A 25,116-nucleotide genomic window follows, 5' to 3' on the forward strand; every position below is an offset into this window, starting at 1 on the left:
TTTGTGTTTAGAATACGATCAAAATGTGGAACTAAATGTTTGTGGAGCCGCCCCTCCCCAAAAACACCTCCAAAGGGGACAAATTTACGACCATAGCAATATGGGGCTCAAATGAACGGTCTTCGAGAGTAAAGCACGGATCTGATATGAATATTAGGGAAAAAGTGTTTATGAGGCCACCTTACACCCAGAACACCACCAAAAGGGGACGATTTTTGCCAACCATTGCAATATGAGGATCAAATAAGAGATATTTTAGAGTAGAACACGAATCTGATATATATTTTTAGGGCCATGTCACTCAGTGGCCGCCCCATCCCCTAAAACACCCCTCAAAGAGGACATATTTGGCGACTATGGAAATATGGGGCTCAAATGAAAGGTATTTGGGAGTAGACCAACATTCGGGACCAACTGTCTGGGAAACGTTCCACCCCCATAACAACACCTCAATAGGACGTATTTGCTCACCATGACAATTTAGGTCTTAAAGAGAGGAGAGCTCGATGTTGATGGTTTATAGGGCATATACCTCAAATTTAATATTGGGTTGCCCAAAAAGTAATTGCGGATTTTTCATATAGTCGACATTGACAAATTTTTTCACAGCTTGTGACTCTGTAATTGCATTCTTTCTTCTGTCAGTTATCAGCTGTGACTTTTAGCTTGCTTTAGAAAAAAAGTGTAAAAAAGTATATTTGATTAAAGTTCATTCCAAGTTTTATTAAAAATTCATTTACTTTCTTTTAAAAAATCCGCAATTACTTTTTGGGCAACCCAATATATTTGCTGACGTTTGCAAAAAGGTTTTCAAATGAGCGGTACTTGAGAATAGAAAACGAATTTGACATCTAATTTTGAGGCCAATGGAAATATGATATCTAAATAAATGATATTTGACAGTGGTTTGGGGGACAACCTCAACCTCAATATGGGTCTCAAAGGTATTGGGGAGTAAATCTCGAAATTTATACCCACTTTCGGGACCAACTTTCTGGGGTCTACGCCTACGCCCAAAAAATCCCACAAACAGCAATTGTTTTACTGACTGTCGCAAGATGGGGCTTACATAAAGGAATTTGGGAGTAGAATACGAAACTGATATCCAAATGTGGGACTTTTCAACCACATCAGGTGTGATGGGCCGTGCGTTGGTATATTGTATTTGAATCGTATTAATAGCGAAAACGCATCTACGATACAATTACCACATTAACCAAGCTCGACAACCCTGCTTATAAGCTGTACGTTTCCCAATGCATGTATTTTTGTGTAATGACAGACATTCTGTCTGTGACAAATTACACTTCTTTCGTACTACACATGATTTTGTTCATCTACAAAATTGCCCACAGAACAGAAATTTCGTCACAATTTTCGATGCAAATTAGTTTTGACAAAATTTCCTATATAATGGCCGTTTTTAATTATATAACAAAAAATATTTTTTTATGTTTAAGATGAGTGTAATATTTATTTAACAACAATAAAACAGAATCCGATTTCTTTACCTAAAAGTTTAATGATGGTGAACAGTGTGTACCAAAGGAGCAGAGTGGACCACAGGAACAGAGTGTACAACAGGAGCAACATGATGGACAACTGGGGTGTGGACAGTCTTAACGACAGGGGCAACATGATGCACTACGGGGGTATGGACAGTCTTGACCAGAGGGGCAACATGATGCACGGTCTTTACAATGGGGGCAGCATGAACGGTGGTCTTAACGATGGGGGTGTAGACAGGTTGTACAACAGCTTTGTTATGGACTTGGGTGATACTCTGGTGTGATACAGCAGAAGGAGCAGAATGAACAACATGGCCAACTTTGGCTACCACAGGCTCATGGACCACATGATGGGTTTCGATGAGACCAGCAGAGACGGCCAAGAAGAGGGTGGCAAAAATGGCAGCCTAGAAAAGGGGATAAGATGAGTTGAGATAAAAAATTTGCCAGTAATTTTTATAAAACTTACGAATTTGAACATTTTGGTTTTGGTATTGAAGGCAGAGATGTGACTGTTGGCATAGAACTCTGCTGGTAAAGTTTATATACCAAACAAAACTTTGCAACGTTTATGCACAGTGTGCGTTTTTGTGTTTTTTTTTTTTCGAACTGGCTTGAAACAAAAGACTCCTCGAAAACATGCCGGCCATAATGTTCACAAGCGATTATGGGCAATTTAAGACAGCACAAAATAATTTATCAAAAACAATGCTCAAGTCTACCAGACAAGGAAGAATTGCCTTAAAACTTATTTGTGTAGACTTTTTTTGTTTATTGTTTTAATAGACAGACAAAGATTGCAAGGCTGGAGCGAAATCGGTCAAATAAACAAACCAAAACAGTAGCAAACAACATATTCAATATACCTATGCTCATGACCTTCGTTAGCATCAACCAATTGAGATTTGTGATATGAAGTACCTGTCTCAGACAGCTTCATCACAAGGCGGGACAAAGAATTCAATTAGGCACCATTGACGCTATTCACACTTATGGTCTAAGCATATCATTAGAAGAAGAAGAGGAGGGTAGGAAGGCAGGGAGTAAGGAAGGAGGGAGGGAAGGAACGAAGGATGGAAGGAGGAAACGAAGAGGGATGGAAGCAGGGAAGGAAGGAGGGAAGGAAGAAGGGAAGGAATAAGGGAAGGAAGTAAGGAGAAAAGGAAGGAGGAAAAGAAGGAGTGATGAGGAGAAGGATTGAGTGATGGCGGAAGGAGGAAAGGAAGGAGTGATGGGGGAAGGAAGGAGTGATGGGGGAAGGAAGGAGTGAAGGAACGAGGGAGGGAAGGAAGGAGTGAGGGGGGAAGGAAGGCGTGAGGGGGGAAGGAAGGCGTGAGGGGGAAGGGAGGAGTGAGGGGGGAAGGGAGGAGTGAGGGGGCAAGAAGTGATGGGTTGAGGAGTGATGGGGGAAGGAGTGATGTTGGAAGGAGTGATGTTGGAAGGAGTGATGTTGGAAGGAGTGATGTTGGAAGGAGTGATGAGGGAAGGAGTGATAGGAGACCGAAGGAGGGAAGAAAGGGAGTAAGGAAGGAGGGAAGGAAGAAAGGGAATAAGGAAGGAGGGAGGGAAGAAAGGGAGTAAGGAAGGAGGGAGGGAAATAATTATCGATGGAAGGAGGGAACGAAAAGGGATGGAAGGAGGGAAGGAAGGGGATAAGTAAGGAGTGAAGGAAGGAGGGAGGTAGGAGGGAAGGTAGGATGGAAGGAAGGAGGGAACTAAGGAGGAAAGGAAGGTGAAAAGGAAGGAGTGATGGGGGAATGGAAGGAGTGATGGGTGAAAGAGTGATGGCGGAAAGAGGAAAAGAAGGAGTGATGGGGGAAGGAGTGATGGGGAAGGAGTGATGGGGGAAGGAAGGAGTGAAGGAACGAGGGAGGGAAGGAAGGAGGAAAGGAAGGAAGTAAGGAGGGAAGGAAGGAGGAAAAGAAAGAGTGATGGGGGGAAGGAAGGAGTGATGGATGAAAGAGTGATATCAGAAGGAGGAAAGGAAGGAGTGATGGGAAAAGGAGTGATGAGGGAAGGGAGGAGTGAAGGAACGCGGGAGGGAAGGAAGGAGGAAAGGAAGGAGTGAAGGGAGAAGGAAGGCGTGAGGGGGGAAGTAGTGATGGGGGAAGAAGTGATGGTGGAAGGAGTGATGTTGGAATGAGTGGTAGGGGACCGAAGGAAGGTAGGATGGAAGGAAGGAGGGAACTAAGGAGTGAAGGAACGAGGGAACTAAGGAGTGAAGGAAGGAGGGAAGGATGGAGGGAGGGAAGAAAGGGAGTAAGGAAGGAGGGAACGAAGGAGGGAGGGAAGAAAGGGAGTAAGGAAGGAGGGAGTGAAGGAAATAGGGATGGAAGGAGGGAACGAAGAGGGATGGAAGGAGGGAAGGAAGGGGATAAGTAAGGAGGGAAGGAAGGAGGGAAGGTAGGATGGAAGGAAGGAGGGAACTAAGGAGGAAAGGAAGGAGTGATGAGGGAGGGAAGGAGTGATGGGGGAAGGAAGGAGTGAGGGGGTGAGGAGTGATGGGGTGAGGAGTGATGGGGTGAGAAGTGATGGGGTGAGGAGCGATGGGGTAAGGAGTAGTGGGGGAAGGAGTGATGTTGGAAGGAGTGATGTTGGATGGAGTGATGGAAGAAGGAGTGATGGCTGAAGGAGTGATGGGGAAGGAAAGAGGGAAGAAAGGAAGTAAGGAACTTATCCACCAACTTATCATAAAGAAAATTTGATTCACGTAAAAACACTTGGAAGCCTTTTTTTCTCATCTTCCACATTTTAGTAGAATATACTCCCGTCTCCAGTGATGGAGTGATGGGGGAAAGAGTGATAGGGGAAGGAGTGATGGGGGAATGAGTGATGGGGGAAGTAGTGATGGGGGAAGGAGTGTTAGGGGAAGGAGTGATGGGGGAAGGAGTGTTATGGGAAGGAGTGATGGAGTAAGGAAGGAGGAAAGGAAGGATATAAGTAAAGGAAGGAAATAAGTTACCCACCACCATATCATAAAGGAAATTTGTTTAAGGTAAAGACACTTGGAAGCCTTTTTTCCCATCTTCCAGATTTTCATAGAATATGCTCCCGTCTCCAGTGATGGGGGAAAGAGTGATAGGGGAAGGAGTGATGGGGGAAGGAACGAGCGAAGGAAGGAGGGAAGGAGGGAGAGAACGAAGAGGGATTGACGAGTGAAGGAAGGAGTGATGAAGGGAAGGAAGGAAGGAGGAAAGGAACGAGGAAAGGAAGGAGGAAACGAAGGAGGAAAGGAAGGAGTGATGGGGGAAGGAGGGATTGGGGAAAGAGTGATGTTGGAAAGAGTGATGGGTGAAGGAGTGGTAGGGTAAGGAAGGAGGGAAGGAAGGAGGGAAGGAAGGAGGGAAGGAAGAAGGGAAGGAAAGAGGGAAGTAAGGAACTTTCCCACCACCATATCATAAAGGAAATTTGTTTAAGGTAAAGACACTTGGGAGCCGTTTTTTTTTCTCATCTTCCAGATTTTCGTATAATGTGCTCTGTGTGGAGTGATAGGGGAAGGAAGGAAGGAGGAATGGAACGGGGAATGGAAGGAGGAAACGAAGGAGGAAAAAAGGAGTGATGGGGGGAAGGAAGGAGTGATGGCGGAAGGAAGGAGGGAAGGAAGGGACTTACCCACCGCCATATCAAAAAAAATTGTTTAAGGTAAAGACACTTGGAAGCCGTTTTTTTTCCATCTTCCAGATTTTCGTAAAATAGGGGAAGGAAGGAAGGAGGAAAGGAACGGGGAATGGAAGGAGGAAACGAAGGAGGAAAAAAGGAGTGATGGGGGGAAGGAAGGAATGATTGGGGAAGGAAGGAAGAAGGGATGGAGAAAGGAAGGAGGAAAGGAAGGAGGGAAGGAAGAAGGGAAGGAAGAAGGAAGGAAAGAGGGAAGTAAGGAACTTACCCACCACCATATCATAAAGAAAATTTGGTAGAGACACTTGGAACCATTTTTTCTCATCTTCCAGATTTTCATAGAATATGCTCCCGTCTCGAGTGATGAGGGAAAAAGTGTTAGGGGAAGGATTGATGGGGGATGGAAGGAAGTAAGGAACTTACCCACCACCATATCATAAAGAAAATTTGTTTAAGGTAGAGACACTTGGAAGCCTTTTTCTCATCTTCCATGTTTTCAAAGAATATGCTCCCGTCTCCAGTGAAGGGGGAAAGAGTGATAGGGGAAGGAGTGATGGGGGAAGGAAGGAGGGAAGGACGGAGGGAGTGATGGGGGAAGGAGGAGGAAAGGAAGGAAGTAAGGAACTTACCCACCGCCATATCATAAAGAAAATTTGTTTAAGGTAGAGACACTTGGAAGCCTTTTTTCTCTTCTTTCAGGTTTTCATAGAATATGCTCTCGTCTCCAGAGATGGGGGAAGTAGTGGAGTGGAGTGATGGGGGAAGGAGTGATGGGAGAAGGAGTGACGGGGGAAGGAGTGCTGGGGGAAGGATTGATGGAGGAAGGAAAGATGGAAGGACAGAGGGAAGGAAGGGAGTGGGGACATACCCACCACCATAGCATAAAGGAGATTTGTTCAAGGTAGAGGCACATGGAAGTTTTTTTTCTCATCTTCCAGGTTTTCATAGAATATGCTCCCGTCTTCACCCGAAACAATTCAAACCATAGCCCACATTAATGACCTTCTTTATTACCATCATGCAATTGACAATAACTACTCATAGTCTGTCCAGCTGTCTACCTCATGTACATTGATTTAGCTTGTGACTGACTGCAAGCATGCGTCTAAGCGCACTACTGACACATATCACCGCCGTGCCACTTTAGGCCTGTTGTTATTTGTTTGATTAATCGTCCAAGTCCAAAACTTCAATTGAATAAGCAAAAGTTTTGTTATTTCCTCTCGAGTTGATATGAGAGCGCATTGTATGATTGTATCATTTGGCTAGCAGCTATACAAGCAAAGCAAAGGTTTTTGTAGGGCTCACAATTAACTTTGAACTGCAGTCAAGGTGGACAAGAATGAGAATCATGCGTGTTGCTCATTCAATGGTTCTGGTTGGGCTTAGAGATTTTTGTATAAAAGCTTGAAGGCAGGCAGTCAAAGACATCAGTTGCAAAACACTTATTCTTATTACAATATCTCTCATATCAAAAACGAAAACTCCAAACAAAATGTTCAAATTCGTAAGTTTTGAAAATTTCTTCAGTTTTTATAGAAAGAATATATAAAAAAAATACTTTTGGTAAATTTTTCCAGGCTGCCATTTTCGCCACCCTCTTCTTGACTGTCTCTGCTGGTCTCATTGAAACCCATCATGTTGTCCATGAGCCTGTGGTAGCCAAAGTTGGCCATGTTGTTCATTCAGCTCCTTCTGCTGTATCACACCAGAGTATCACCCAAGTGCATAGCAAAGCTGTTGTACAACCTGTCTACACCCCTATCGTTAAGACCACCGTTCATGCTGCTCCCATTGTAAAGACCGTCCATCATGTTGCCCCTGTGGTCAAGACTGTCCATACCCCCGTAGTGCATCATGTTGCCCCTGTATTGAAAACAGTCCACGCCCCAGTTGTCCATCATGTTGCTCCTGTTGTACACTCTGTTCCTGTGGTTCACTCTGCTCCTTTGGTGCACACAGTTCATCATCATTAAAAAGTGATTTGTTTAAAAAAAAATGGTTGGACGAATTGTGATATGTGTTTTTTGTTAAATAAATTTTTTAAGGGTAACATAAAATTATACCTTGGTGTTTTTCAAATCTCAGAGTTGCAAACTATAAAAGTAAACATGTAAAAGCGTGCTAAGTCCGGCCGGGCCTTATCTTGGGTACCCACCACCTTGGATTGTGCTAGAAATTTACCCTTATTAACTGAGTTTGTATTCCAATTATGTTGGTCTTAAGAAGTCATATCGGGATATCGGTACTTTGGGGGGCCTACATCACCGTATTGACCGATTCGGATAAAACTTCAAAATTCAATCAAATCAGCTGAACATATAGGCTTGTAGGGAAGTCAAGAAGTCAGATCAGGGGATCGGTTAATGTGGGGGCTATATCTGTTTATCGACCGATTCGAATCATACTTGACATAGATGTTGAAAGTCATAACGCAAGACTTTGTTTCAAATTTCAGCCAAATCGGATGAAAATTGAGGCTTCTAGGGGCTCATTAATTCAAATCCGGGATCGGTTTATATAGGGGCTATATCTGTTTATGAACCGATTAGGATCATACTTGGCATGAAAGTTAGAAATTGTAACATAAGACTTTGTTCCAAATTTCAGCCAAATCGGATGAGAATTGAGTCTTCTAAGGGCTCGAGAATTCAAATCCGGAGATCGGTTTATATGGCGGCTATATCTGTTTATCGACCGATTCGAATCATACTTGGCATAGATGTTGAAAGTCATAACACATGTCGTTGTTTCAAATTTCAGTAAAATCGGATGAAAATTGAGGCTTCTGAGGCCCAAGAAGTCAAATCCGAGGATCGGTTCATATGGCGGCTATATCTGTTTATCGACCGATTCGGATCGTACTTGGCATAGATTTTGAAAGTCATAACACAAGTCTTTGTTCTAAATTTCAGGAAAATCGGATGAGAATTGAGGCTTATAGGGGCTCAGGAAGTCATATCCGGGTATCGGTTTATATGGGCTATTGGGCTATATCCAAACCTGGACCGATATGGCCCATTTGCAATCCCCAACGACCTACATTACTAAGAAGTATCTGCGCAAAATTTCAAGCGGCTAGCTTTATGCGTTCGACCTGGCTCACTGTGTTCGCCATGACAGGTCACTGTCTGATCGCAATACATGCTGACAGACTGAAGGTTGGAAGTAACAACTATTGCAGGACGTCGTGAGGACGTCGAGGAAGAAGAGACAATAGAACATCTGCTGTGTGTGTATCCCACACTGGCAGTCAGAAGGAGTGCCACTTTAGCTTCTCATTTGTTTGAGAACTTGTCAGAAACATTTTGCAGCTGTGTCATAACCGGACACTGTACCATAGGCTGCATAACGGAGCGCATGGGACTACCGCACAATGAATTCTGCAGGAGTTACCCTGATGGGAATGAGGAGTAGACTCGAGCACTTGCTATACTCATGTCCGAACCTGAAGGGATGCAGGCTCTTCTTTCAGGGGAGGCGGTTCTTCGGCAATCTGGGTGATCTTGCGAACGCACGTTTGGGAGGTCTCCTGGGGTTTGTTGGCGGGACGGGAGGTTTCCGACCGGGGTGCCATGAGATTCGACCATGGCACTTACGTGCTTGCGTGGCGATGGGTGTTTCAACCTCCGCTCTGGTTCTACTTTCCTCCTCGATCTACACCCACCACCATAGGATGGGAGTATACTAATCTAGTCATTCCGTTGGTAACACCTCAAGATATTGACCTAAGACCCCAAAAGGTATATATATTCTAGATCGTCTCGACATTCTGAGTCGGTCTAGCCATGTCCATCCGTCCGTCCCTCCGTCTGTCTGTCAAAATCACGATAGTGGTCTAACGCGTAAAGCTAGCCGCTGGAAATTTTGCACAGACACTTCCTAGTAGTGTAGGTCATGGGGATTGCAAATGGGCCATATCAGTTCAGATAGCTCCCGATATATCCAAATCCCGATTTTACTTCTTGAGCTCCTGGAAGCTGCAATTTTTGTTCGATTTGGCCCATAGTGTTCTGTTATGACTTCCAACAACTGTGCCAAGTATGGTCCAAATCGGTCTATAACCTGATATAGCTCCCATATAAACCGATGTCCCGATTTGACTTTTTGAGCCCTTACAAGCCCCCAAACCGATCTTGCGATTTGACTTCTTTAGCCCTCACAAGCCGTAAATTTTGTCCGATTTGGCTGAAGTTTTGTATGTGGAGTTCCGTTATGACTTCCAATAACTGTACCAAGCACGATCCGAATTGGTCTATTACCTGATATAGCTTGCATTTAAACCGATCTTCCGATTTGACTTCTTAAGCCCTTACAAGCCGCAAATTTTGTCCGATTTGAATGAAATTTTGTATGTGGTGCTCCGTTATGCCTTCCAACAACGGTGTCAAATACGGTCCAAATCGGTCTCCCATATAAGCCGATCTCCCGATTTGACTTCTTGAGCCCTTATAAATAAAATCAAATGAAATTTTGTCTAAATTTCCTTTAGACATGAACTTTTAAAAAAATTTCCTACAGAAATGAAATAGTTTTTCAATAAGTAAAATGGGTTTCTATCCGACGGCATGTTGTGGGGCTTGGCTTAATTTCAAGAGTCTGCGCAGCTGCCAGCTCTTATTCAATAATCTATCAATTTCATAGCATACCTTTAGGCAGTATACTCTTTTGCATTCGGTCACTAACACATGTGCATTAAACATATTTTTAAAAATTTAAACAACAAGCTTTTTTTCTATGAAGTTGCATACAAAAATTATATTTTTCTTTTAATTTTTTACATTTTTATGTTTTGCCATTTAGCAAAACTAGAAAATGAAGGTTAATGAAGAGCACAATAGAATGATTAGAAAAAACAAAAAGTAAATGAAATTAAAATGAAAAATGTTCACAAAATACACAGGGTACACGATGGACGTTCACAAAGGAATCTCCAAAAGTCAAAGTTCATAAACAAAGGCATTCAAGTTGGAAGGGGCAGCAGATGTTTGTTATTTATGGGCAGGTTGGCTTCGCTATAATTTAACCGACAACAACGGGTCCATGGACGAAGGGACCATAGGGAGAGAGCACTTTAACAACAGGAGCACCCAAGACATGAGGTCCCACCACATAGGGTCCAGGGAAATAAGGATATAGACTGGGCGAAGGTCCAGGAGCTGGGGCAGGAGCAGGTACTGGGGCTGGCAGGGCAGCGGCAACAGCCAACAGGAGGGCAAAGACAGCAGCGATCTGGAAAGTTACAAAAGTGCAAACAATATCCTGAGAATATCCTTGAAGTTTTCAACACTTACGTATTTGAACATTTTTATTTTTCTTTTGATGTGGTGTGACTATTGCAAGTTTTCACTTGGAGGGCTGAGAACTGTTTGATAACTTTTCGAAATTAAGCCATGGCTTATATATCAATGACCATGTATTTATCCCCATGCCTCCCAGATTGCATTTCGTCTCCCAAGCAGGGTCTTGCATATCAGTTGCATCAGCCACACTGTTCTAGTTTTCTCTCCTCCATGCTAAAATCTATTTCCACTTTTAGCTGCAATGCTGTGAAATGGGTCCAAGCGCAGCCGGAGGAGGGGAAAGGAAAGATGTTTGCCAATAACTTGGTTATAGTCTCTATTCGTGTTTTTTTTTATTTTTTACTTGTTTTTGGTTTTTGTGACAATAGTTGGCGTTGCTTTTGTTTGATTTGTGGCCATGTAACAATGCCAGTCTCAATCATTTCCAGTTGTTGCTCTTGAACCTGAAGTCTGTGTTTGGTCGCTACATTTTTCCCTTTTGTCCCCCATTGATTTTCTAATCACTTGTCGGTCTGCTGGGATTTCTTTGAATTGTTCTATCTATCTATTCCTCAATCTTTTCCCCCTTTGCCCCGCCATTTGTTTGCTCAATTTGACACTGATCGGTTGTTCTCCCCATGTGGCATGAAACCTGCAAAGCTATTAAATTCCCATATGAGTTTGTGAATATTTATAACTACTACTGATACTGCCACTGTAATTATTCATCAACGATACAAGAGCCTTTGCCATCTACTGACCCAGGTATGACAATTTTCTTTACACTAACGAAATTGTATACATTATGAAGGAGTTGTATTGCGCTGGAAGTTAAGAAGTGTGAAATGATACCCTACCCAAATCTCCCTAATCTTAACTTAAGTTTAAACTTGTTTTTTAAGAGCACCATTTGTCAAAATTGTGGTGTTCTGAGTGGCTTCACCTTGGTCCAGGCCTTTATTGGTTCTTTCGTATCTCAATTGTGGACGAATACCTCACTGCGTTACCTGTATGAGCGTCAAGAGAGTGAGAGAGAGTGAGGAAGAGAGAGTGAGGAAGAGAGAATGAGGAAGAGAGATTGAGAAGAGAGAGAGAAAAGAGAGAGAAGAGAGAGAGAGGAAAGAGAGAGAGAGCTTTCAAATATAAGAACGTAGAATATCCTTTTATACCCTCCCCCATTGGATGGGGGTATACTAATTTCGGCTTTCCGTTTGTACCACATCGAAATATTGATCTGAGACCCAACTGAGTATATATATATATATTCATGATCATCTTTACATTCTTAGTCGATCTAGCCATGTCCCTTTGTCCGTCCATCTGTCTGTCTGTCTGTCAAAAGGACGCTAACTTTCTAAGGTATAAAGCTTGGTGTTTGAAATTTGCACAAGTACTTCTTAAAAGACCAGGTCGGTTGGGATTGTAAATTGGCTAAATCGGTCCATGTTTTGGTATAGCTGCCATATAAACCGTTCTCGGATCTTGAATTCTTAAACCTCTAGAGGGCGCAATTATTATCCGATTTAGCTGAAATTTTCCACCAAGTGTTTCATTTTGACTTCCAACAACTTTGTCCGTCTCTGCAAGGACCCAAGCTCTCCTTTCTGGAGAGGTGGTTCTTCTGCGATCTGAGTGATCTTGGGAACGTACCTCAGGGAGGTCTTCTGAGATTTGCTGATGAGACCGAATGTTTTCAACGAGGGGTGCCATAACCTCCCAGAGGAACGTTCCCAAGATCACCCAGATCGCAGAAGAATCGCCTTCCCAGAAAGGAGACGCAGGCGGTTCTTCTGCGAAGGCGGAGAGCCTGCGTCTCCTTTCTGGGAAGGCGGTTCTTCTGCGATCTGGTTGATCTTAGGAACGTTCCTCTGGGAGGTCTCCTGAGATTTTTCGATGGGACGGGATATTTCCGACGGGGGTGTTATAAGCTCCGACGAAGGCACGTAAGTGATTGTGTGGCCATGGGCGTTTCAGGCCCCGCTCTAGTTCTCCATTCCTCCCGTTTTTAGATGGGAGTATACTAATTTCGTCATTTCGTTTGTAACACACCGAAATATTGATCTGAGATCCAACATAGAATATATTGGGTTGCCCAAAAAGTAATTGCGGATTTTTCATATAGTCGGCGTTGACAAATTTTTTCACAGCTTGTGACTCTGTAATTGCATTCTTTCTTCTGTCAGTTATCAGTGTAAAAAAGTATATTTGAATAAAGTTCATTCTAAGTTTTATTAAAAATGCATTTACTTTCTTTTAAAAAATCCGCAATTACTTTTTGGGCAACCCAATATATTCTGGATCATCTTGATATTCTTAGTCGAGTTAGCCATGTCCGTCCGTCTGTCTCTCGAAAGCATGCTAACTTTAGAAGGAGTAAAGCTAGGTGCTTGAAATTTTGCATTAATTCTTCCTATTAACGCAGGTCGGCTGAGATTTCAAGTAGGCTAAATCGGTCCATGTATTGGTAAAGCTGTCATATAAATCAATGTCAGATCTTGGTTTCTTAAACCGCTAGAGGGCGCAATTATTATCCTATTTGGCTGAAATTTTGCATGAATTATTTTCTTTTGAAATCTAACAACTGCGCCAAGTATGGTTTAATTTGGTTCATAACCTGATATCACTCCCATATAAACCGATCTCGGAGCCTTGATTTTTTGAGCCGCTAAAGGGCGCAATTACTATCCGATTTGGTTGAAATTTAGCATGAAGTGTTTTGGTTTGATCATTAACAACTGTGTTCCAAATCGGTTCATAATCTGTTATAGCTCCCATATAAACCGATCTCGGAGCTTGACTTTTTAAGCCGCTAGAGGGCGTAATTATTACCCGATTGGACTGAAATTTAGCATGAAGTGTTTTAGTTTGACTATCAACGATTGCGTCAAGTATGGTCCAAATCGGTTCATAACCTGATGAAGCTCCCATTTAAAATTGTGCCCTCTAGCGGCTCAAAAAGGCCGCTAGAGGGCACAATTTTTATCCCATTTTGGGTGAAATTTAGCATAAAGTGTTTTGTGCTAGCTCATAACAATTGCGCCAAGTATGGTTGAAATCGGTTCATAGCCTGATATAGCTCCCATATAATACGATCTCGGATCTTGACTTCGTGAGCCTCTAGGGGCGCAATTAGTATCCGATTTGGTTGAAATTTAGCATGAAGTGTTTTAGTTTGACCATCAATAATTGCGTCAAGTATGGTCTAAATTGGTTCATAACCTGATGAAGCTCCCATTTAAAATTGTGCCCTCTAGCGGCTCAAAAAGGTCGCTAGAGGGCACAATTATTATCCCATTTTGAGTGAAATTTAGCATAAAGTGTTTTGTGCTAGCTCATAACAATTGCGCCAAGTATGGTTGAAATCGGTTCATAGCCTGATATAGCTCCCATATAATACGATCTCGGATCTTGACTTCGTGAGCCTCTAGGGGCGCAATTAGTATCCGATTTGGCTGAAATTTTGCACATGAAGAGTTTTGGTTTGACCATCTATAATTGCGTCAAGTATGGTCTAAATTGGTCCATAGCCTGATGAAGCTCCCATTTTAACCGTTCTCCCGATTGTGCATCTTGAGCCGCTAGAGGGCGCATTTATTATCCGATTTGCCTGAAATTTTGCATGATCTGTTTTGTTTTAATTTCTAACGATAGCGTCAAGTATGGTTTAAATAGGTTCATAAGCCTGATATAGCTCCCATATAATCCGATCTCGGTTCTTGACTTCTTGAGCCGCTATAGGGCGGACCATCAACAATTGCGCCAATTATGGTCTGAATTGATTTATAATTAGATATAGCTCCCATATAAACCCATCTCCCGATTATACCCTTGAGCCTCTAGAGGGAGCAATTCGTATTCAATCTGGCTGAATTTGCACAACGACTTCTTGTATGACCTTTAATACGCGTGTTAAATGTGGCCTGAATCGTCCATAACCCAATATATATCCCATATAAACCGATCTCCCAATTTTAATTTTTGAGTCGCTAAAGGGTGCTGTTTTTATCCGATTTGGCTGAAATTTTGCACAAAGAATTACACCTTGGTCTCCAACAGCCAAATCAAGTATGGCCCCAATCGGTTTATATCTCGGCATAGCTGAAATAGCATAGCAATTCTTATCCATTATCCGTTATTTGTCCATAAAGATATATCGACCTAAGAACTTCACAAATGCGATTCATGGTGGAGGGTATATGAGATTCGACCCGGCCGAACTTATCATGCTTTGACTTGTCCCCTAAACCCATGTAACATTATTTGTAGCCTCCACAGCAAATTTACTAAAAAATTACGAGTTTAAAACCATCTGCCAATTTAACTTCTTGGCCCTTACAAGCCACGATTTTTATCCGATTTGGCTGAAATTTTGCATATAGTGTTCTGTTATGACTCTATACAACTGCGCCAAGTACGGTCCAATTCGGCCTATAACTAGATATAGGTCCCATATTTGACCAGAATCCATGGTAGTGGGTTCCCAAGATTCGGCCCGGCCCAACTTAGCACGCTTTTACTTGTTTTTCAATTACGTTCGTCTTTGAAATTTTCGATCAAAAAATTAATTGATTCAAATTTTTTTTAATTGAATCTCAACTTTCTTCTCAATTGAGGTCGTGGTTGCAATTTTTGAAATTTTTTATAAAAAAATTAATTGATTGTATTTATTGCCCGATGTCGCCGAAATTTGGGACAGTAAGTTAGATTAATCCCCTCGATATATTTCTTCAATTTAGCTCAGATCGATTCAGATTTGGATATAGCTGCCATATAGACTGATCTCGCGATTTAAAGTTTTGGGCCCATTAAAGGCGCATTTATTGCCCCATGTCACCGAAATTTGGGACAGTGAGTTGTGTGAGGTCCTACGACATTCTTCTTTAATTTGGCTCAGATCGTTCCGGATTTGAATATAGCTGCCATATAGACCGATCTCTCGATTTAAGGTTTTGTTCCCATAAAACTCGCATTTATTATCCGATTTCACCGACATTTGCGACAGTGAGTTTTGTTAGGCTCTACGATATCTTTCTTAAATTTTTCCCCAATCGGTCCAGATTTGGATATAGCTGCCATATAGACCGATATCTCGATTTAAAGTTTTGGCCCCATGAAAGGCGCATTTATTATCCCATTTTACTGAAATTTGACACAGTGACTTATGTTAGGCTTTTCGATATTCGTGACGTATATGATTCAGATCGGTTTATTTTTAGATATAGCTATACATTAAACACATCGGAATATATTTCGATATACCTGCTATGGGGCACAAGGTATGTATTTTTTACCAGATTTTGACGAATTGTGGTCTACATATATACCCGAGGTGGTGAGTGGCCAAAGTTCGGCCCGGCCGAACTTAATGCCTTTTTACGTGTTCTTCCTGGTATTTCCTAGGCCCGAAACTTATATAGCAGTCCTCGTATTTTATACGTTGCAGATCGGCGCCATTGGGCGCCATCTGTAAAAATGATTCAGTGCTATAGCATTTCAAATACGAGTATATTAGGTTTAATCTCATTGTATGGTTTATAGTGAAATTGCTCTTGCACTGTGGGTGTGCCAGAAATTCCAATAAAAAAAATTTTAATTCATAAATATATTGGGTTGTCCAAAAAGTAATTGCGGATTTTTTAAAAGAAAGTAAATGCATTTTTAATAAAACTTTGAATGAACTTTAATCAAATATACTTTTTTTACACTTTTTTTCTAAAGCAAGCTAAAAGTAACAGCTGATAACTGACAGAAGAAAGAATGCAATTACAGAGTCACAAGCTGTGAAAAAATTTGTCAACGCCGACTATATGAAAAATCCGCAATTACTTTTTGGGCAACCCAATAGTAGTGCAGATACAAAAAAAAAATAATAATTGTCTGTTGTTTTCATCTCATTACATTGAAATTGCAATGAGCGGCAGTTTTCAATTAAAAATATTAAATTACATATACGCTACATATGGGTTATTCCATGATAAATAAGACAGCACACATCCATGTGTGGTCTTTAGAATGCTGAACGGAAGACCAAGAAAGTAGCGACATATATGAATATTTAAGAATTATTACAAAGGTTCGCATGTCCGCCAATGGCGTTGAAGGCCTGGGTTCGAATCCTGGCGAGACCATCAGAAAAAAATGTTCAACAGTGGTTTTTCCCTCCTAGTGCTGGCAACATTTGTGAGGTACTATACCATATAAAACTTCTCCCCAAAGAGGTGTCGCACAGCGGCTTACCCATTCCAAAGCATTGCTGCAACGAACGGACACAAATATGCGGATAAGTTTACATGTTCCAAAGTCTCTGTATGCGTATGTATGGTTAAAAGCCCCATATATATAATTTTTGTTGGTTTGGTAAAGTTTTTTTTTTTACCTCATCTTATCAATTAATTCATATAGCCGGATATTTTCTGCAGAAAACTTAAAGATACATTGCTATTGAAGAATGTTACAATGAAAATTGTAATAACAAATTAGTTTTAACACAAGACATTATTTTAATTAAATGTAAATTAAATTCTTCAACATGATAATAATATTGATTGTGTCACATGAATTATAATGTTGCGGGGCACAGATGGTGCTTAACTACAATATGATGTGGGGCTTGAGAAACCGAGTAGAGGTCTTTGTCAAAAAAAAAAAAAAAAAACAAGTAAAAGAGTGCTAAGTTCGGCCGGGCCGAATCTTATATACCCTTCACCATGGATCGCATTTGTCGAGTTCTTTTCCCGGCATCTCTTCTTAGGCAAAAAAGGATATAAGAAAAGATTTGCTCTGCTATGAGAGCGATATGAAGATAGGGTCCGGTTTGGACCACAATTAAATTATATTTTGGAGACCTGCCAATTCGAATAAGAATTGCGCCCTTTGGGGGCTCAAGAAGCAAAATAGAGATTTATATGGGAGCTGTATCGGGCTATAGACCGATTCAGACCATAATACACTCGTATGTTGATGGTCAAGAGAGGATCCGTCGTACAAAATTTCAGGCAAATCGGATAAGAATTGCGCCCTCTAGAGACTCAAGAAGTCAAGACCCAAGATCGGTTTATATGACAGCTATATCAGGTTATGAACCGATTTGAACCATACTTGGCACACTTGTTGGATATCATAACAAAACGCGACGTGCAAAATTTCATCCCAATCGGATAAGAATTGCGCACTTTAGAGGCTCAAGAAGTCAAGACCCAAGATCGGAATATATGGCAGCTGTATCAGGTTATTGACCGATTTGAACCATACTTGGCGAAGTTGTTGGATATCATAACAAAACACGTCGTGCAAAATTTCATTGCAATCGGATAAGAATTGCGCACTCTAGAGGCTCAAGAAGTCAAGACCCATGATCGGTTTATACAGCAGCTATATCAAGTTATTGACCGATTTGAACCATACTTGGCGAAGTTGTTGGATATCATAACAAAATACTTCGTGCAAAATTTCATGCCAATAGGATGAGAATTACGCACTCTAGAGGCTCACGAAGTCAAGGCCCAAGATCGGTTTACATGGCAGCTATATCAGGTTATGGACCGATTTGAACCATACTTGGCGTAGTGGTTGTATATCATAACAAAACACGTCGTGCAAAATTTCATTCCAATCGGATAAGAATTGCGCACTCTAGAGGCTCAAGAAGTCAAGACCCAAGATCGGTTTATATGGCAGCTATATCAGGTTATGGACCGATTTGAACCATACTTGGCGAAGTTGTTGGATATCATAACAAAACACGTCGTGCAAAATTTCATGCCAATCGGATAAGAATTGCGCACTCTAGAGGCTCAAGAAGTCAAGATCCAAGATCGGTTTATATGACAGCTATATCAAAGCATGGACCGATATGGCCCATTTACAATACCAACCGACCTACACTAATAAGAAGTATTTTTGCAAAATGTCAAGCGGCTAGCTTTACTCCTTCAGAAGTTAGCGTGCTTTTGACAGACAGACGGACGGACAGACGGACGGACATGGCTAGATCGACTTAAAATGTCACGACGATCAAGAATATATATACTTTATGGGGTCTCAGACGAATATTTCGAGTAGTTACAAACAGAATGACGAAATTAGTATACCCCCCATCCTATGGTGGAGGGTATAATACTTAGAGTGGTTTTGTAAGGCGGTTTAATAGGTATAGTGAAGCACTCACTACCGTTAAGTGGGGGAATGTACTTCACTAACTTGCCGAAATTGTGCAATTGTTTGTAGCGCTTAATAGGTGCCGAGATAGAACCATTAATAAATAAACCGATCGACTCAGAATCACTCACACTCAGAATCGATTTAGCTATGTCTCTATGTTGCCTCCTGTAAGCTTTTCTGCGAGCAGGGCGATAACATTAATGATGCCGTCAAGATGAAAAAGTTTCTTTTAAAAACCTATGTCCAAACTGAAACATTAGTAGACGACACAGTGTTCCCAAACCGAAAAATCTTGGAAATAATTCTGGAACTTTTGAACGGAAACCGAAGGGAGAGGCAAAGGCATGAAACTTTACATAGTCAATGTTGAGGTGTTTTCCAATAAGTATGCAAAATTGAGGACTAGGGCCCTCCAGAGGCTGAATATTTTTTCGATTTTACCCCAACTATATAGGGGACAATAGTCCTGAATTGAATTTGTGTTTGTTTGTCGGTTTGTTTCGTATAGCCTCCAAAACGGCTGAACCAATTACCTTGAAATTTTCACAGATTGTGTAGGTTGGTCTGGAAAGAAACATAGGCCATATACTTTTTTTGATATCGGAAGGGGGGGCGGACCCTCCCCCTTACTCTAAAAGTACAACCCAAAAATAAAAGTGGGCCGATGGGGACAATATGGGACTCAAATGATAGGTATTCAAGAGTAGAGTACGAATTTCGTAAAAAAAAGTTGGGTCCGAGTACCTGGGGGGCCGCCCCAGCCCCAAAACCCCTTAAAAAAGATTTATTTGACGATCATGACAATATGGGACTCAAATGAAAGGTATTCGGGAGTAGATTACGAATATGGTCACGAAGTAGGAACAGGTGTTATAATTTGTTGATAGCGGAAGGGGGCGGACCCTCCACCGTTACCACAAAAACACCAACCAAAATCAAAAGTGGGGCGATAAGGACAATATGGGTATCAAATGAAAAATATGCGGGAGTTGATAACGAATCTGGCATATAAATTCTTGTCGAAGTATAGTGGATCACCCCACTCCCACAAAAACGCCCAAAATGGGCACATTAGCCAATCACGGATATTTGGCACTCGGATTGTTTATGCCGTAAAGACTGAAAAAAGGCAAACCCGATTTTCTCGAAATTTTCGCATATTGTGTAGGGTGGTCTGGAAGGAAACAGACCGATATTGGACGGGGGACCCTCCCTCCCCCTCACGCCAAAAACACAACCCAAAATCAAAAGTGAACCGAACGGGACAATCGGGACGGGGGACCCTCCCTCCCCCTCACGCCAAAAACACAACCCAAAATCAAAAGTGGACCGATCGGGACAACATAGGTATCAAAAGAATGATATTGGAGAGTAGAATAGGAATATGGTATTAAAATTTGAGCCTTAGTACCCATCGGGCCGCCCCAACGCCAAAACTCCCCCAAACAGACAGATTCAATATAGAGCTGAAATGAAAGGTATTCGGGAGTAGATTTTGAATCTGGCATACAAAATAAGATCGAAGTATAGGGAGTCACATCATCCCTCAAAAACGCCATTGGACCCATTATGAGCCGATTTTCGTACAATTTTCATAGATTGTGTACCTGTGTCTGAGAGGAAACATAGCCTATATAATTTTTAGTTATCGGGTAGAGGCGGACCCTCCCCCTTACCCCAAAAACGCCACCCATTTCCGATGGGCATAATAATCAAAATCAAATGAAAGGTATTGGAGACCAGAAATCGAACATAGTATTGAAATTTGGGTTCAAGTACTTAGCGGGCCCCCCAACCCCAAAACTCCTCTCAACAGATATATTCGAAATTCATGTCAATATGGGACTCAAATGAAAAGTATTAGGCAGTAGATTACAAATATGGCATAAAACATTATTTCCAAGTAATGGGAGGTCGCTCACCCCCCAAATACCCTCGAATGGGCATATTAGCCCACCATGGCTATATGGGACTCAAATTAAAGGTATTTGAGAATAGATTACGAATATGATATTAAATTTTGCTTTCAAGTCTAGGTGGCGCCCCTAAACTGAACTTCATTTCTATTGGGAATGAACAACGAGTTTGATATCTATTTTCAGTGCAAAGTGCCGGTGGCCGCCCCAGCCCCAAAACACCCTCCAAACGGTTCATATTTACCGGCCATGGCAATATGGGGCTCAAATTAAAGGGATTTCGAAGTGCAGCAGCAATTTGATATGCATATTTGAGTCGAAATGTCTGAGGTGCCATCGCTGCCCTAAAAAGCACTTCTCATTACCCAAATTTTTAAAAACACCGAGCAGGGGCGAATTTCTCACATATTAATGAGGCGAAAAGGCGCATTTATTGTCCGATGGCACCGAAATTTGGGACAGTGAATTGTGTTAGCCCCTTGACATGTTTTTATAATTTGGCCTAGATCGGCCCAGATTTGGATATAGCTGTCATATAGACCGATCCGCCGATTTAGGGCCATAGGCCCATAAAAGCCACATTTATTATCCGATTTTGCTGAAATTTGTGACAGTGAGTTGTACTAGGCTCTTCGACATTCCTCTTCAATTTGGACCAGACGGTCCAGATTTGGATATAGCTGTCATATAGACCGATCTCTCGATTTAAGGTCTTGGGCCCATATAAGGTGCATTTACTGTCCGATGTCGCTGAAATTTTGGGTCAGTGAGTTGTGTTAGCCCTTTGACATGTTTTTATAATTTGGCCCAGATCGACCCAGATTTGGATATAGCTGCCATATAGACCGATCCGCCGATTTAGGGTCATAGGCCCATAAAAGCCACATTTTTTATCCGATTTTGCTGAAATTTGGGACAGTGAGTTGTGCTAGGCCCTTCGACATATTACATCAATTTGGCTTAGATCGGTCCAGATTTGGATATAGCTGCTATATATACCGATCTCTCAATTTCAGGTCTTGGGCCGATATAAGGTGCATTTATTGTCCGATGTCGCCTAAATTTGGGACAGTGAATTGTGTTAGGCCCCTTGATATCATTCTTCAATTCGGCGCAGATCTGTTCAGATTTGGATATAGGTGTCATATAGACCGATCCGCCGACTTAGAGTCATACGCCCATAACAGCCACATTTATTATCCGATTTTGCTAAAATTTGGGACAGTGAGTTGTGTTAGGCCCTTCGACATTTTTCGTCAATTTGGGCTAGATCGGTACATATTTGGATATAGCTGCCATATAGACCGATCTCTCGATTTAAGGTTATGGGGCCATAAAAGGCGCATTTATTATCCGATTTTGCTAAAATTTGGGACAGTGAGTTGTGTTAGGCCCTTCGACATCTTTCGTCAATTTGGCCTAGATCGATCCAGATTTGGATATAGCTGCCGTTTCAACAACTGTGTCAAGTACGATCCGAATCGGTCTTTAACCTGATATAGCTTCCATATAAACCGATCTCCCGATATGACTTCTTGAGCCCTTATCAAGAGCAATTTGTGTTCGATTTGGCTGAAATTTTGCAAGTAGTGTTCTGTTAGGACTTTCAACAACTTTGCGTAGTATAGTCCAAATCGGTCTAAAACCGATCTCCCGATTTGTCTTCTTGAGGACCTGGAAGCCACAATTTTTGTTCGATTGTGCTGAAATTTTGTATACGGTGTCCTTTTTTTTACAATCAACCAACACGCAGGGGATGTCCCCTATGTATGCACTGAATTGCGTTGGAGAGAAAACTTAAGGATAAGAGGTGGGAAAGAGGGAGTAGTGAATGTTAAGACTTGCTTTGCACTTCTGGATATCGTAAGTAGCGGGAGAAACATCCGCCGGAAGTCGATTCCACATACGAACCGTCATTGCGAAAAAAGAATTCTCTCGGTAGTGCATGGTCCGATCAGCTGGCCAATCGATTGCAAACCGGTGCGCGCTTCTAGAAAATCTTGTTTTTCTGACAAACAACCTTAAGGCAGGAATCGAAAGACTGATTTCCGAAGAACACACACCGTGGAAGAATCAATAGAACAGCGCCACACAACCCACATTTTGACGATGTTCAAGGGAAACAATAGAGTTGGATACCCTATCATCTCCAATCAACACCAACGTTCGCCTCTGGACATCTTTGGCCTGATGTACGTAGTGTAGATATTCAGAAGATCAGGGGGAGTGAAATATTTCTCATACCGCTTAAGAAAGTCCAAGCACTTGAATGCTTCTTACGACACTTCGAATACTTGTTTTGACCAACTGACATCACTTTGTATGGCCAGAAAATCCTGGCAGAATGTTACGTCCATAATCCGCCTCCTGACTTCAATCTCTCGAAGACTCGGCCTAGGGTCGAACGAAAATGAATGACAGAGAGTGCTGTCATCCGCGAAAGAGTAGAACGGATGGGAAGCTAGACCCAGTAGATCATCAATGAAAATAAGAAAAATAGAGGGAGTAACGACAGAGTCAAATACAGTCCAAATCAGTCTATAACCTGATATAGCTCCCATGTAAATATTTCATTTTTGAAAAATGTTTTGCTTTAATATACTTGGTAAAGCCAATGACAGCTTAGAGGAGCATATCCATATCCAATTTGAAATTTCATATTAAAAGCCCTATTCTGTATCCCCCTAAAAACAAGTTTTACATAACATAAATATGTGCCATGAATTCAATCTCTTAACCTCCATTTAATGTTTCCTTAATCTGGTTTGAAGTTTAATGCGATTTCTTAGTAAGGTGTTAGGTTCAAATATTTCCACTGACCCGATATTGAAAGCTAAAACACAGACATTAGGGGAAAAAATCATTTCTCTATACATTTTAACTAAGTGCAATGTTCTTGCCTGCAAGACTCGCCAGCATTGAAGGTTTACTTCATTTGAACATGGCAAGTGATTTATTTAGAAGTTGTCGCATTTAAAAAAAAATGTAGTTTTATATACTAACGATTTGTTGAGACATGTTTTAACTACAATATGATGTATTTTACCACGCGATTGAATTTATAAGCGGCAGCTGAAAGTACGAGTACCAATGGCAAGAGGGACATGCGAATGTTATATCATATCAATGGCCAATCTGGTTCTATCGTTGACCACAGACGACATTTCTTTATACAAACTCTATGTTTAATATATGCTAAAATTTTATTCCAGCTTTAACTTGCAATGAACATTTGAAACAAACAAGTCATTGCTGGGACTCCTTAACATTGTTGCGGGCAGAAAAAGAGAGCGATGATATGGGGACAGCCTTGTTTGGCTGCATGATGTCAAGGAAACTTTTCACTTTTAGTTGCTGTTCTTACAATTGTTCTGATTGCCATGTCACAATGGCGGTGAACCTAATTCAAGTCATGCTGTGAATGAAATTTGCCTATCTTGTCGGGTGATTAGAATAAGGATTGAGAGCGAGCAATGGTATAGTTAAAGTGTGTTTTCGGAGGGGCCAAACAAGGTAACAGAATCCAATAAATATTATTAAACATTGGTTTGGTGGGTATGGAATGGTAGATCAGTATTTCGAGGTGGACCGTAGTTAACACTGTGTTTGGAAGTCATAACAGAACACCACATGCAAAATTTCAGCCAAATCGGACAAAAATTACGGCCTCCAGTGGCTCAAGAGGTCAAATCGGGAGATCGGTTTATATGACAGCTATATCAGGTTATCAACCGACTTGGACCATACATGGCACAGTTGTTGGAAGTCAAAAGAAAACGTCACGTTCTCAATTTCAGCCAAATGGGACTAAATTACGGCTTCCAGGAGCTCAAGAAGTCAAATCGGGAGGTCGGTTTATATATGAGCTATATCTAAATCTGAACCGATATGGCCCATTTGCAATCCCCAATGACCTACATCGATATTAAGTATCTGTGCAAAATTTCAATCGCCTAGCTTTACTCGTTCGACCTATATCGTGATTTCGACAGACGGGCGGACGGACGGACATGGCTAGATCAACTTAGTACATCGAGACGATCAAGAATATGAACGCTTTATGGGGTCTTAGACGAATATTTCGAGGCGTTACAAACCGAATGAAAAATTTGTGTAAAATTTATCAAACTTTGGTTTTGAGGGTATGGAATCATATCAGTGTTTCGAGGTGGTAGGATTAACAAGTAAAAGCATGCTAAGTTCGGCCGGGACGAATCTTATATACCCTCCACCATGTATCGCACTTGTCGAGTTCTTTTTCCGGCATCTCTTCTTAGGCAAAAAAGGAAATAAGAAAAGATTTGCTCTGTTATTAGAACGATATCAAGAAAATGTCAGCCAATTCGAATAAGAATTGCGACCTTTGAGGGCTCAAGAAGTAAAATACAAAGATCGATTTATATGGGAGCTATATCGGGCTATAGACCGATTCAGAGCATAATAAACCCGTATGTTGAGAGGATCCGTCGTACAAAATTTCAGGCAAATCGGATAATAATTGCGACCTCTAGAGGCTCAAGAAGCCAAGATCCCAGATCGGTTTATATGGTAGCTATATAAGGTTATGAACCGTCATGCAAAATTTAAGCCAAATCGGATAGAAATTGCGCCCTCTAGAAGCTCAAGAAGTCA

General features: G+C 41.5%; 2 protein-coding genes and 1 long non-coding RNA gene across 3 annotated transcripts; 1 reads left to right on the forward strand and 2 right to left on the reverse strand.

Moving 5' to 3' along the window:
* Nucleotides 1-1,519: 1,519 nt before the first annotated feature.
* On the reverse strand, nucleotides 1,520-1,989 carry LOC131997686 (larval/pupal cuticle protein H1C-like). Its single transcript, XM_059368918.1, has 2 exons — nucleotides 1,978-1,989; nucleotides 1,520-1,915 (listed from the first exon to the last, which is right to left on the reverse strand). The coding sequence occupies exons 1-2, from the start codon at nucleotides 1,987-1,989 to the stop codon at nucleotides 1,520-1,522; spliced, it is 408 nt and encodes a 135-aa protein (XP_059224901.1).
* A 4,581-nt stretch (nucleotides 1,990-6,570) lies between these two features.
* Nucleotides 6,571-7,128, forward strand: LOC106094624 (larval/pupal cuticle protein H1C-like). Its single transcript, XM_013261857.2, has 2 exons — nucleotides 6,571-6,633; nucleotides 6,707-7,128. The coding sequence occupies exons 1-2, from the start codon at nucleotides 6,622-6,624 to the stop codon at nucleotides 7,100-7,102; spliced, it is 408 nt and encodes a 135-aa protein (XP_013117311.2). The 5' UTR covers nucleotides 6,571-6,621; the 3' UTR covers nucleotides 7,103-7,128.
* Nucleotides 7,129-9,828: 2,700 nt separating this feature from the next.
* Nucleotides 9,829-11,015, reverse strand: LOC106094623 (uncharacterized). Its single transcript, XR_001222590.2, has 2 exons — nucleotides 10,421-11,015; nucleotides 9,829-10,358 (listed from the first exon to the last, which is right to left on the reverse strand). It is a non-coding gene; the product is annotated as an uncharacterized LOC106094623 (long non-coding RNA).
* Between the last annotated feature and the right edge of the window lie 14,101 nt (nucleotides 11,016-25,116).

This window comes from Stomoxys calcitrans, chromosome 1 (genome assembly GCF_963082655.1).
Source record: "Stomoxys calcitrans chromosome 1, idStoCalc2.1, whole genome shotgun sequence".
Lineage (NCBI taxonomy): Eukaryota > Metazoa > Arthropoda > Insecta > Diptera > Muscidae > Stomoxys > Stomoxys calcitrans.